The 13,919-nt window shown below is 40.6% G+C and overlaps 1 protein-coding gene across 1 annotated transcript; it reads right to left on the bottom strand.

Annotated features, from left to right (window-relative positions):
- Positions 1-672: 672 nt before the first annotated feature.
- On the bottom strand, positions 673-10,898 carry LOC118325248 (the record flags this gene model as incomplete). Its single annotated transcript, XM_035657846.1, is given in 9 exon segments — positions 673-804; positions 1,303-1,402; positions 2,027-2,200; positions 2,325-2,516; positions 2,781-2,869; positions 4,007-4,552; positions 6,086-9,817; positions 9,959-10,290; positions 10,754-10,898. Coding segments are annotated over 8 exon segments (5,027 nt in total), but the record flags the coding sequence as incomplete, so codon positions are not given.
- Between the last annotated feature and the right edge of the window lie 3,021 nt (positions 10,899-13,919).

A 13,919-nucleotide genomic window follows, 5' to 3' on the forward strand; every position in this document is an offset into this window, starting at 1 on the left:
AGGGAGTAGTGAATGAATGAACGAGGAAGTGATTTCTGACACAATTTATGATCAGTAAAGTCACTGCAGTCATAAGTAAATTTTTTTAATGTTTATCCCAGTCAGTTAGTTATTGAAAAACTAAGATCGGTGTGCCCCCTACTGACCTACCTATGATATTGTTGAATAGTGATGGGACTTGCGTCCAAGCCCATGGGCTGAGTTATAGTCATTTCTTGAATCACAATGAAAACCTACTGATACATGCAAATCAGCAATATTTTATTCATATGAACTCTTTAATTCTTTAAATTGATATTGAGTGAGTAATCTTTCTAAAGTCTCTCTTTTCTAAGGAGCACTTATAAAAAGTATTGGACAGGGGATATTTAATTCTTTATTCACTTAGCTTTAGATTTTTCTTTGTATTTAAACTAATTTGAAATTTTTCTTCTTTAGACATTCTGCATAATATAACAATGTAATATAATGTAATTTATAGAGAAAAAAATATGGTTATTAGAGACAAATACATTTTCTAAACTGTTTGATGTCAAAGTGTTTTGTGAAAAAACAAAAGGTGGAGATAGTGGTTTAATGTGGTGGGGAACCATGTGTGTGTTTGACAGTACATTGCACAATAAATTATACATTAAAGTTGCTGTGCACTTCTTCGTCTTGTGTGACAATTACCTTCTGTCTATCATTTGATAGCATTTTTTCATCCAGGTAAAGCCAGGCATCCTCCTGCGAGGGGTGGCACCATTCAGGTAAACAATCATGTAATCTTCTGCCACCATTAGTTCCAAGGTACTTATTACATACCTACACAAACAGACAACAGAAAACACTCTGAGGTGAGCATGTTAACACATGCTGGCTTTGACAAAAGCAACATAAACAATATTCTGGTTAACTGAATGATGTAACATACATAAGTCCACATTTAATTGTGTAGTTTTGCAGTCAATGCAGCATACCATGATATTTTACACAAAAGAGTGCTTCTAACTTTGTAGAAATAGTTTGGAGAAGGCCCATCCCTGTTTCAAATGCACAATGCTTGCATGCACAGGTCCATAATGAAAGAGTTTTCATTGTTTTGTGTGGAGGAACTTGACTGACTTGACTTTAACCCTATCTGAAACCTTTGGGATGAATTGGAGCACAGACTGCAAACCAGGCCTTATTATATAATAAGGACTGTTGCTGACTTCACAAGTGCTCACATAGCCACAAGAAAGGGAGCAATTCCTGCCAGCCTGGATCCAACCTGGTTAAATGTCCGCATATATTTGATCAAGTAGTATAGCTTTTACTTACAAGAAAAGGTTTTCCATTACATAATTGTAATTATCACAGTTGCTGTCCGGTAGGAAACATGCTGCAAACACGATGATGGCATTCTGTTGAGCGTAATAACCTGAAACATAAAACATAAACACAGAAATGAAGCCGGTATGAAACTATTTTCTCAAAAATATTTGAAATTGCAAAAAAAATATTTTCTTCTTGTCTTGGTCTACACATTGATGATGGAAAAGAGGGTGAGGGGGAAAATTCCATGTGTGTCATTAGTTTCTAAACAAGGACATTTTGAGATAACAACACTCTGAAAGACATTTCTGCCTGATGTTTCTGTGTAAAGCTAATTGAAACTTGAAATTGGGTCGAGTCTCCCTCTCTTGTCGTTTTCACCATGTTGCGTCTGTTATGCGTAATATGTACCGGTCTTGACGTGGGAAGGCTTACAATGATGCAAAAAAAACACTATAATCAATAATTTACCTCAAATTCGTTAAAAATAAAGTAATGAGCCCGTCTTAGTCCTAGTCTTCTGACCACTCAAAGTGCTTTACACTACATGTCACATTCACCTTTTCACACACATTCATACACTGATGGCAGAGGCTGCCAACTGCTTATCAGTCAGTCACTTTAGCAAAAAAGTGAAAAAACAGCAAGATACAACAGAAAGAGGAGAAAAGGGAGGGAATCATTAGAGAAAGTGGCAGGCATGGATTTTTTAGAATTTGTGCTTGCGTACCTCCATGAGAAATGACTCTTTTGTATGGCTCAATGCACTTCATATCAATGCGATGCTCCTGCTCTCCAATCACCACGCTCCTCCACAGCCTGCTATCCCTGCTCTCCTCAGCTGCTTCTGCGATAGCATCACTTGATGCTGCTCCTGCACCCAGATTAGACTCTTCTGAGTCCTCTGTTTGTGACACAAAGACAGTGGATGTGAGCATTAAGTTTCACAAGACAACATAACAACACAGTGTTTTTGTTTGTCTGTCCTGTGTGCACGTTTGTATCGTATCTTCAGGTGTGTGTCTGACCATGTAAGTCGGCCTCATCAGGTGTGTCCAGATCCAGGTCATCACCAGTATCCAAGGCCTCGTCCTCTGTGTCCAGGGCATCTTCTGAGAGAAGAGACCCCTCACTCCGGTCCAGTGACACATTTATTGGTGGAGCTGCCAACTTTCTCCTTTGATTGGAGCCGCCTGAGAGATCCACAGAGGAGGGTGGATCTGGTCAAAGAGAGATGGTTTAATTTTTAGTTTCTGAATTTGTTTTAGATCCACTGTAATTTCCCCTCATATGACTATGTTTTACAGTAAGAAGCTTTTGTCTCGTGGCTATCTCTTCCTTAGACAATGTTGTGACTAATCCGGAAGTCTAAAGATCATTCATATTTAGGGCTTTAAAAGTTTACATTTCTATAGATTATTGTGAGAGCACACTAAAGATTTAAAATAACAATCTAAGTTTAGATAAATTGCTTGTTTATTTACCTTCTCTGTTATCCATCTCCTCAGCAGCTTCCTCACTGGAGGCCATTTTCATCATCATCCCAGGCGCACTTTCTCCCTGTTGGGAGTGTCTGCTCAGAGGCACAGAAATACAATAATGAGCCACAACATAAATTATCATTGCTATCATCAATGCCACCATCAGCACAGCTATGCATAGTATTGGGCCAAACAAGCCAAAGACAATCATCGACAAAGAAAAAGAATCTAACTTTTCCCATGACACTGAATGAGGAAGAGTTTAAAATCTGTTCATTTGACTCCGGACATAAAAGATTACAGAAGTGACAAAGCAGACAGAGAAAGCGACTCACTGCTTCATTCCCAGGCTGCACGTGTGGGCTGGGGAAACAATACTGAGCAGTGTTGCTACCTTCCCCCAACCAAAGCCCCTCTAACAGACTCTGATTAACATAAGGCCTAACAATAGAGAGAAGCAGTACAGAAAAACCAGTACACATGAATACAGACACAAAGACACACATATACCCATCTCTGTCTTAGGATACCTACCTTTCCCCACCCTCTGTCTTCTCCCAGCATGAGTGACTGAACCACTCTTTCCACAATCAAGTCACATGTTTATGGAAAAATGTGCTGTGTATGTACGCACACTCCCACACACACAGTAAAAGACAGGGGAGGGTCGTGTATCCTGAAGGGGGGGGGGGGTCATCAGAATTACAAAGTAGGGCAAAACAAGTGCCAACAACTGCTAACAGGGAACAATTAAACTGCAGTGTACATACACACCCACACACATACATGTGCACACATACGTAGTTCTTCTAGACAAAGGCAAATAGAATACTTTTACACCTGCTCATTTAAGCTTCATATGTCAATCCTTGAATGCTTTGTTAAAAAGAAAATTTTGAAAGGTATCTAAAGAACTGATCACAGTTTTAAACTGATCTGTGCTGCCTCTTTGTGGTAAAAGACAGCAGTGCAGCTTTTAGGCTTTGGAAAAGCTTTGCAGATCCAGTTGATCTCTCTCTCTTCCACACAATTATAATGTACAGAAGACCCCTATAATCATGTTTCAGCTTTTAAGAAAGACTGGTGAAAGAAAACCTCTATCTGAAATTACATTGTCTTGCTGAGGCTAGCTTGCAAAGTGGATGGGCGTACCAGTTGTACATATTATTAGACTCCAGACAGCACTAAGAATTAAAGTTGCTGAACTGAAAGCAAAATTGAAAGCTCACCTTTCCAGGAGAAAGTGAACATATTCCTCCGGCACATATCGCGCATGATCTTCCCTCTCAGGGTGGGCATGCGATTGGTAGAATGGCTGCCCATCAAGCTGGTTATGGGTGTGGTCGGATTCATACTGACCCTGGTCATCAGCTTGATACTGAGAGCACTGGAGTTCAGAGGCGCACATGGAGTTAGAGTCATCTCCATACCGGCTTTTAGCTATATATTGAAAACTGGAACCTGGATCATCCAAGCTGTACTCGGCTTTAACTCCAGGTTCATAATAGCTCTCAGCCTGCTCAGATCCGTAATGTGTAGCTGTGGTATCAGTTGTAAACTCAGCATAGACATCTGTGGTGTTTGGCTGGTTGTTGGATTTAGCATCTACACAGGCTGGGTGGGTGCTCTGGTTTTCAGTTCTTTGGTCAATGTGGTGGTAGTTGTAGCCATATTGGGTTTGACCCTGAGTTGCGTTCTGACTTCCTGTCCACTGGTATGCGGCATTTTCATTGGTTGGCTGGGAGGAAAACTGTGACGCCACATCTTGGTGTCTTCTTTTAAGGGGACAAGGGAAGGGGGATCAGTGCAGAGAGGAGAAATTCAGAAAGAATTGTGAATACAAATGGTATGCAGTGACCCTCATGCATCTGCCTGTAGGCTGTGAATGTTTTTAATGTTTACATTTTGGGGTTCTACTAGAATGAATATATCAAACACACACTGCCCAGTATACTGAAGAAATTTGTATTCTTCAGCTTGTTCAATACAGGGTGAGTTAAACTATTTGAGGTACACATTAAAGCATTAAGGGTTTTTGACCACTAGTAGCACTATGGAGCAATGTTTTTACATGGGGTCCCTGTTTCATTTGTTCTCATGAAAACGTACGAGGACACACACGCTTTCACATGAGCGTGCAAGTGTTGTGATATACTGTACATTCCTGCCATTATTATATTAATTGACAGGTGTTGGTAATGTGCCAGGAAAAGCAGCAAAAGCAGGGATAAAGAGGACTGCTACCAAGGAAAACATGGATGTTTCAAACATTACAAATAAATCTGATTTTCAAATATTTTCTGAGGAAGGAAATGCTTTCAACACATTTGTTAGATCTCAAGGACACGCACAATGTGTTTTGGGGAGGTACACTGAATGTAAACTGAGTTTGTTTACAAGAAAATTCTCCAGGGTACATTTAACAATGTTTAGATCCACAACAACTGGGTGAAATGAGATTCTGCTTTAGAACTCAACAACAAATGTCATTCACATAAAGCCATACCTTGTAATATTGCCTGTAATAATAAAACGAGCAGTAAACAATCAAACATACAGCATAAACAATTACACCAAAACAATATAACAACATAAGTATATTATGTACTCTTTGCTAATGTAAAGTTAAAGTTTGGACAAACTTTTATTATCTGATATGTTGGGTATTACCTATGCACACACTCACACACAGGTTTGCCTGCACACTCACACCCACACCTTGTAAGAGCGCTAGGGGAGCTGTTTCTATTAGCTGTGGTGGGGCTCCAGCTGTAATGAGGCAGGTAATGCATATTTAATGAGGCGTAAACAGATTTATAAACACACACACAGAGCTGCAGATCAAAGCTTGCTACCAAACACATGAAATACGCACACACATGCACATGTTTGTTTCTTACTCATACACACACAAAAATAGAGACACATAATCTCTTTCTGTCACATCAGTAATATTTATTCTCACATCCTCTCTGTCAATCCCAGTCTGTCACTCAACCATACAACACACACACATAGATAATCAGAATCAATTCCTCGGGAGGGCCTTCCAGCTCGATTTCGACAGTCTGTTCAGCGATGCTAATATTCCTCTGACGTACAGACTCCATTGAGAAAGCTGTAGAGACTCAAAAACCCAAGAACTAAGGGAGAGTGTGGAGAGGGTGGTTGGCACGTGTGTATGTGTGTGGGTGTGTGTGCAGAACAGGCACATGTGTGCATATGCATGCATGCATGTTGAAGTGGTATAGCAGTAAAATAGCACAAAGCTTGAGTCAAAAGAATATAATTTGAGGTGCATTGCTTACCTTGAAATGGGTGAATAGCTATCTTGAGAAGCTTCATGGTCTCCAATCTGTTGTTCAGTTGACCAATTATCACAATCAACAGTCCCAATAGGTTGTTCATCATAGTAATCCGCTGTATTATGTAAGAATTTGTCCCTCTTTGGCTCAAGTGATTGTAAATCTGTTTGTTGAAATGAAGAACTTCCAATCAGTTCCTCTGTGAAACTTAACAGATCAGAAGATCTCAATTGTTGTCTTTCTTCCCTCTCACTTTGCACTTCTGAAGTATATTTTGGCAGGGTAGTGTGCTCTGTATCAGTATCCTCCTCCTGCTCTTCATCATCATTCTCCTCTTCCATTAAATCTCCAGAAAATGGTAATCCCAGTCCTTTTTCGGTAGAAATTCCAGATTCACTTAATGGGGTACCAATCAAAGAGCTGGTGCGGGACACCGAACTGTTGGTAAGTACAGGAGACTGTGGTTCAGATGTGGTTTGAGATGTGTCTTGCCTCGCTAACTGACCCCTCCAGACTTGAATGTTGCTCAAAGAAGTGGGACATGGTGGAGGTGCAGAGGGTGACTGCCCACCCTCATCTGAATCTTCCATTGAGATCTGTGAATGAACATATACTTCCTCTCTGGTTTTCAGGAAGTGATCTGATGGATATCTTAATGATGGAGAAACACTTCTAGACACAATGGTTGATTTATCATCATAGTATCCTTCTACCTGTGTTTGACTGCAACCTGTTGGTCTTGAATCTGACTTGTGAAAAGCTTCAGAATTATTTTTTGATTGGCTGGGAGTGATCATTTCTGGCACGACATGATGGTCAGTGGCACTATCAGGACTTTGTGTTTTGTAATGAGTGGATAAGACATCTTGCTTTTGCTCTGTATCTGCACTAAGTGCACTATCAGTACCTCTGATCATTTGGTTTTGCGTACTTTGTTCTGTGTTCTCCTGATGCTCTCTATGTGCAGCTTGGGCCTGGCTTTGCAGTACTGTGGCAGCATAGGAAAGCATGCTAAATGTCTCCATGGACTTTCTTGTTCTTTTTGATTGCCTGTCACCTTGTTTAGGTCTATCGTGCCACTCTCTCTCAGTTTCTTTTACTGTGCCAGATACAATGATGTATTCCATTTCTAGGCCTGATGATGAATCTCCATCAGAATTGGACTTGAGTTCATCTCTACTGCCTGGGTGAAGGCTGTCGGGGCTATACTTCATTGTGTCTCTGTCCCCTCCAGAGCTTGAGCTCAGAGACATGGTTTCTGTTGTTCTACCCTCCACACGTCCAGTGCTCCCATTGTTAGGATCATATTGGCTTTCAGTGACAGGCTCATCTTCATTGTGGGCCATTGTGATTGGCAGATCATGTGATGAAGTTGATTCAGAGCCATCGTGATTCTTGTAAACTAGATTGTCCCAGTTGTCAAGGCTTGCGGATAATGATTGGTCATTCTGTATTTGTGTCTCAGTAGCTTCTACTGATCTTGAATGATGATTGGCTGAAGTGGCCTGAGTGACAGTGGAGTAGTCCACCAGATCAAAAGGGGAATGATCCTTTGGTTGCTCTATCCAATCAACTTCCTCTGATCCTTCTTCACTTTTGTCATACCTACTTTCAGTTGAACTTCCGCCACTCCTGATCATTTGACCCAACTCACTAGTTCCTTCGAATAGGAACACCTGGTTGGCTGGCTGTTCTTTGTCTGAAACTACTGTTCTGTATTCAGTCTTTCCAAAAGGATCAGCTTTCTGGTATTGATCATGCCTTTCGTCTATATGAATAGGTTTTGTCACATCTACAAAAGGGCTAGACTGCCCGTCTAACTGTATCATGTCTACAATGGGACTAGCATAGGTCTCAGGGGAGGATGTCAGGCTCCATGTGCCAGCTCCTACATTGTCATATTCTGAAGTGGAGGTGACCATGCCAGGGACAGGTAGGTCCCACATGTCAGTACCCTGGTAGGAGGAAGAATCATCTTCTGAATGTTCAGGTGCCAAGTTCTGCAAGACAGACTGTTGGCTCTCAACACTCTGGATGTCACTATCACCTGTTTCTGCACCCTGTGTTCTACCTTCAGCTTCCTCTATGACTATTTTTACATTATGTTCATTACCTCTCCACCCCACTTCTTCAAGAGTCTGACTAAGCACTTTATTTATACCTCTCTCCTCATCTATAGCTTTTTCTTCGTCCACCTGTTTGTAAGCATGTGTCTCAGGAGAATCACTGGTATCCAATGATCCCATGTGACTGAGGTCCTTTCCATTTTCAGGTCCTTCGGGGCTTGTTATTGTGGAAGAGGTGTCTTCCTGTATGGTGGTGTTCCACATCACCATTCCACCATCAGAGAATCCTGGTGGACTTTCCACAGATGTGCCAGCCCCAACATTGGTGTTCACTCCACTGAAAGAAGCTGAGGTTTCAGACAAGTTGTCAGGGGTCGTGAGAGGTGATAGACTGTCATCTCGGATTGTCATATTCCACATATCTAGTGATTCAGGGTAAGACGTTGTGGTTCCGCTATCTGATTTGAGAAATCCCTTCTGAGCTGAGTATGTCCAGAAGTCTAGGAGCTCCATCTGTCTGTCTCCTTTTTTTCCTTGTACCCCTTCATCCTCTTCTTTAGATGTGTCTGGCGTTAAAGTGTTTAGGACTGCTTTCTTTCTCGACACTGAGGATGTTTTTTCTTTCGCTCCAATGATACCAGCCATGCATTTTCCAGTTACTTCCTCCTCTGGTGGTGTCAATTGCAGAGAAGCCAATGTAACAGGGTTCCATCGATCCTTAAGTACAGAGTCTGGGTTCCAGTTGTCATATGATTCAGTTTGCTCAGTGATCAGGCTAAGCTGGGGTTCAAGGGTCTTTCCCCTCTGGTGGGTGTTCCCTGACTGTAAGATCTCTTCTGTGCTTTCTCGTTCTGTCATATCATCAACTGACTCATTCCCTCTTACTTCATCCACAATTTTCTGTGGACTCTCAGGTTCCTTGGTCCTATTCCAGGCAGTATTATCACTTGAGGACAATGTTCCTAGTGTGTCAAAGCCAAGTTCATCCCAGGTCTCTGACAACGATGATGACACACTGTCCTTGTGCTGCAGGCCACTGATCCTTTCAACTACATCTTCTGGAAAGAACCTGACTCCACAACTGCTGGGTGGGCGGCTACCTACTACACTGTTGACTGGCGTTGGAGGAACCACAGTGTCAATCATTTCATTCCCATGGATTTGAACCCGTTGGTCAATTGAAGAATTTCTACTTCCAAGTCCACCCAATGAATTGGGAGCAGAGAAATCCAGCAAGCTGAGCTCTTCAAGTTCTGAAAAGCTGGAGCTATCTGCTCTTGTTTCTCCTTCATCTCCTCTTACTCCAGAAATTGCTATTTCTCTTCCTGTTGGCATAGAGTGGTCACTGCTATGTAGTGGGTCAAAACTAAACAGGTCAAAGTTGTCACTCTTATTTCTGCTAGAGCGGTGCTTCCTCCTCTCAGGGGGGACAGGAGGAGAAAGGGATGATAACCCCAGGGGAGATGGGTTTCTCAGGAAGAGTCCACCTGGACCTGGCCCTCCTCCTGCTATAATCTCACCAACTGGGCTGTCATCACTAAGGAACACTGAACTTTCCTTGGATGAACGGCTGCTGCGGATGGTGGTCATACCGCTGTCAGGGCTCACAAGCTCCCCGCCAGCACCAACTCCTACACCTCCTGTGTCCTCTTCGCCATCAGCCATCACCCTATAAACATATATAAAACAACGCTGTTATTGAATTGTATCAACCTAATGTCCATGAATAAATAGTATTCAATCTCAGTACTGATTTTCTTTTTGATAACTAAACTATATGAAACAAATTCAAAGGAATGCACTTAATTACCTTGCTATTGCCACCACATCTCCACTGCCTCCGTCAGCTCTCTCTACATCAGAACCATCCATGTCATTGATACCAGATGATCCCTGGGAGAACTCCACGCTGCCTGCCACTCCATCAGTGGAAGAGGTCCTACTGCTGGGGTGGCAGGCTAATATAGAACTTCGCCTGTCAACAAAGTCCTTGAGGAGGCCCTGTATTTCTTCTACCAGCAGAGGGGGAGTACCAGAAGATAAGGAGGTGTTTATAGGGATGTGATATACCTGGAGACTCTCCCTGGTCTCCAGTTCACCAGAAAGACACCAACTGGAAGACTCTTCCAACTCACAGCAGATCTGCAATCAAAGCCATTGTGTTGGAATATTTTTTCTATTTTGTGTTATCGACATTCTCATCTCACTCTCAGCAGGAAAGCAAATTTTCTAAAATGTTAAACTATTGCTTTTTATGCATTGTATTGATTTTCTGGGAAGGCTGACTGACTAACGTAAGGACTTAATGACAATCTTGCCTAATAAGAAAGACTAACCTGTGTTGTCGCTTAGCATCCTCACCAGAGCACTTTACCCAAACTAAAAGCCTCTCAACTCACCTACTGTCAAGTTGCTGTTGTGTTAGTTTGATAATTTAACAAAGGAAAAAATCATATCTAGAGATTCAGGAAAATTGACAAATAAATAAGAATCATTACAATGCCTATTTACACTCACCAGAATTAGTCATAGAGTTCAAAGAAACACTTGTGTTTCACGTTTGACTTATTGTAGGATGCTGTTTGTGATCTTAAATTTTATTTACCTGGTTAAGGATATCTGTGTTGTTTGAGTAGACAGCCACCTGCTGGCAGGGATGATGAAGTGTATCACTGATGGACAAGAGAACCACCAGGCCATCATAGCCATGGCGACCACTGAATGATTTCAGCCCGTCCACATAACCATGCCAGTCCTGGAAGAGAGATTAAAAAAAGACAAATGGAAAAGAAAGAAAGAAATAAAAGAAGAAAAAGGGGGAAGGAATCAAGATCCCAAGTGTGTATGGCAAGGTGCTTGACAGATGCTCAAAGTTCTAACTTCTTAAAAATCATATTATTAATGAACTAATAATGAAAAACAATTAATATATTTTGTTGTAATAGTCTCAAAATGATAAATAAAAATGTCCTAACATTAGGAACGTTAGGATTTGTTTGGGAAACTTTGTTCGACCCCTGCCTTTTATTGTGCATATGATTTAATTTTTTGTAAAATCTGTAGCAATGAGAGACGAAGCTGTCAAATCGCACAGAGGGGTAGAGAGTCACTTTGTGATTTATTGTTTGGAAATTAACTGTTTGCTCTTAAAACAGCCACCATGCACAGATTATGGTAATTCAATGACAGGCACAATGATTGATGGATGGAAAGTTGCATTAATTAATTGTTTTGTTTGTCAAGGGAACTTGCTTTTTCTTTCTTTCTGAAATGATTAACAACAATGTTATGGAAACCATAATTTGCAACGCAGGGTTACACATAAAGTGTGTAAAGTGATACTTTGAAAACATATTTGCTTGATTAATCTAGATTTGTTGTGTAACTGTTTGTTTTGTGAAGTTCTCAAAATTGTTGTTGTGCTTATTTAAGTAGAAACTTTAAACAAAAGAGATACTGTCGTTTTAGTAAAGCTAACAGAAGAAGTCAAAGTTTGACACTCTGTGTGTTTCTGGTATTCTTGAAAACATGACACAACGTCATGTTGCCTGACTTTATGAGTGTGTTTGTATTTTTCTATATGCTGTGTATTAAAGTATGTGTGTGGTCCTTCTCTCTGCTTGAGCCTGTGTGTGTATTTGTAAGGGTCCACTGAAAGTGATTGATGAGCGCTGCAGGCTCTGTATCTGCCCAGGCTGTGTCAATATTAACCTGTTAGGATGAGGGGGCTACAATACTCTTCCCCCTGATCCTCCCTCCATCCCATCTTTCTCTCTCTCCACAATATGGCTGCTGTCAGACTCAGGCACATCAATCCTCACACACACACACAACTGTCACTTCACTGACAACGCCATTTCTCAACACTGATATCCTGATGAGTGCAATGAAGCCTCCCAAGATTCGTTAAAACACACATATTCACTCACATAAGTGCAAACACACAAGTAAAGGCACATGAAACAATAACACACGCAGATACACACATAAATTCGCAGTTGTCTACTGTAATCTCAGTGTATGAACAAACATGTACCAGTATGTACACATATGAGCTCTGGTAAAGCAATAAAGTCTTCATGATTTACAGTACAATATACAAAGAAATGCTCAAATGATGCTGATACTCTAAAGCTACTACCCAACTGCGTGCATATGCACACAAAACTGCACACACACACACACTCACACACACAGGCAGGGAAATATAGTCAGAAAACGAGCAGAGTGCAAATCTCCAAGATAACACGCAGGGCGACAGTCTGTCTGCCATTTGGCTCTTAACTGAGTAAATTACTACTCATATTGCCACCCCTCCTCTTCCTCCCTCTTTCTGCCACCCCCAGATACACAGATTGCCTTTTCTTATAAATTACCAACATATTAGCTATAAAAATCCACTTGCTAACTGTCTCCAAGAACCTTAGCATCCGGACACAGAAACCTGTTTCTAATTTATTGAGCTTTTGGTAATCTGATATATCACAAAGGGTTTCTCTTTGAACTTTTCAATGTACTTACTTTTTATTAACTTTACTTTTAATATAAGAACGGTCCCTGGAAACAACATTCTGCTACTGCAGATATTTCAAATATCAACTCTTAAATTCTATAAACTCCCTCAGAGAAAATCATGCCGTTAACATCATGGCAGTTTTGCCATGAAAGTACAGCAAGGAAATCTACTAAAACTAAAAACTATTATCACTCAGTATTGGTCAATATACTTGTTTTCTTTTGTGAACTGACATGTCGTTTAGAAATAATGAGTACGTAAAAATGTAAGTAGTCGTCAAAAGCAGGCACCTGGATTAACTGATATTTCTCGGTAGTCATGTTTCACTAATGCACAAGTTTGTTTTATCTGTAGTTCATTTAATCTTCATTTATTCTCAAAAAGACAGAAAGAAAAATAAGAGTTTTCAACATACATAACAGAAAAAAGAAAAGGCAACAAAAACAAAATGAATGAAGGAAATATCAAATAATAGGAAACAAAGAAAATGTGTCACACAACACAAACATACTAATGCAAGTATAGGACTACACACTAAAAAACTTTTAGCAAGGTTTTTAAAAACAACTTTTACACCCACGCTGAAGGAAAAATAATCTGTTCACTGCATGTGATAGCAATAGTGGCAACATAAACTTGCCTGGCTCTGTTTTGGTACGAAAGGGTTTTTTTTTTTTTGAATTAAGGGGTCTGATAAGGAACCTTGTTGGTCCTGAGGTGTGGCAATATGACAACTATGTGTTTTCTTTTCCTCTCAGACATGGTTTCTGATCCTCTTGATTGCGAAGCACAAGTTTGTGCATTAAGTTTAAAGTGATGGAAAACTAATAGTCGAAGAACACAATTTTTTGTGCAGAATCTCTGTTTAGGAAAGCTTTTTGACAGAGGACATGGTATGTGCCAGTGACTGAAAGGTGGTCACAGTTTATTCGGATAGTCTGCCTACATGTGACAGTTCATGATCATACCCTAACCAAGATATTTTTTCTGCCTAAACCTAACCAAAGCTTAACTACAGCAGTGTAATATCAGAAAACAGTTGTTGAATCTCAATAAATAAGCTGTTAGAATGCTACAAATAGGCCTACTCCCTGAACTATTTGTTGGCAGACTCTCTATATAAAGTGTTACCTGAATGGTCAAAAGTAGGTGGAGTTATGAGGAATTATTCTCCCTTTAATGCAACTTTGTGCATTACATCTCCTCTTTTTTTTTTAAATCTAATTTTTCCCTACCTCACCTGTCTCTGCTTCCT

The sequence above is a fragment of the Morone saxatilis genome, unplaced genomic scaffold (genome assembly GCF_004916995.1).
Source record: "Morone saxatilis isolate NCDOM2014 unplaced genomic scaffold, NCSU_SB_2.0 Contig16, whole genome shotgun sequence".
NCBI classification, from domain to species: Eukaryota; Metazoa; Chordata; class Actinopteri; family Moronidae; genus Morone; species Morone saxatilis.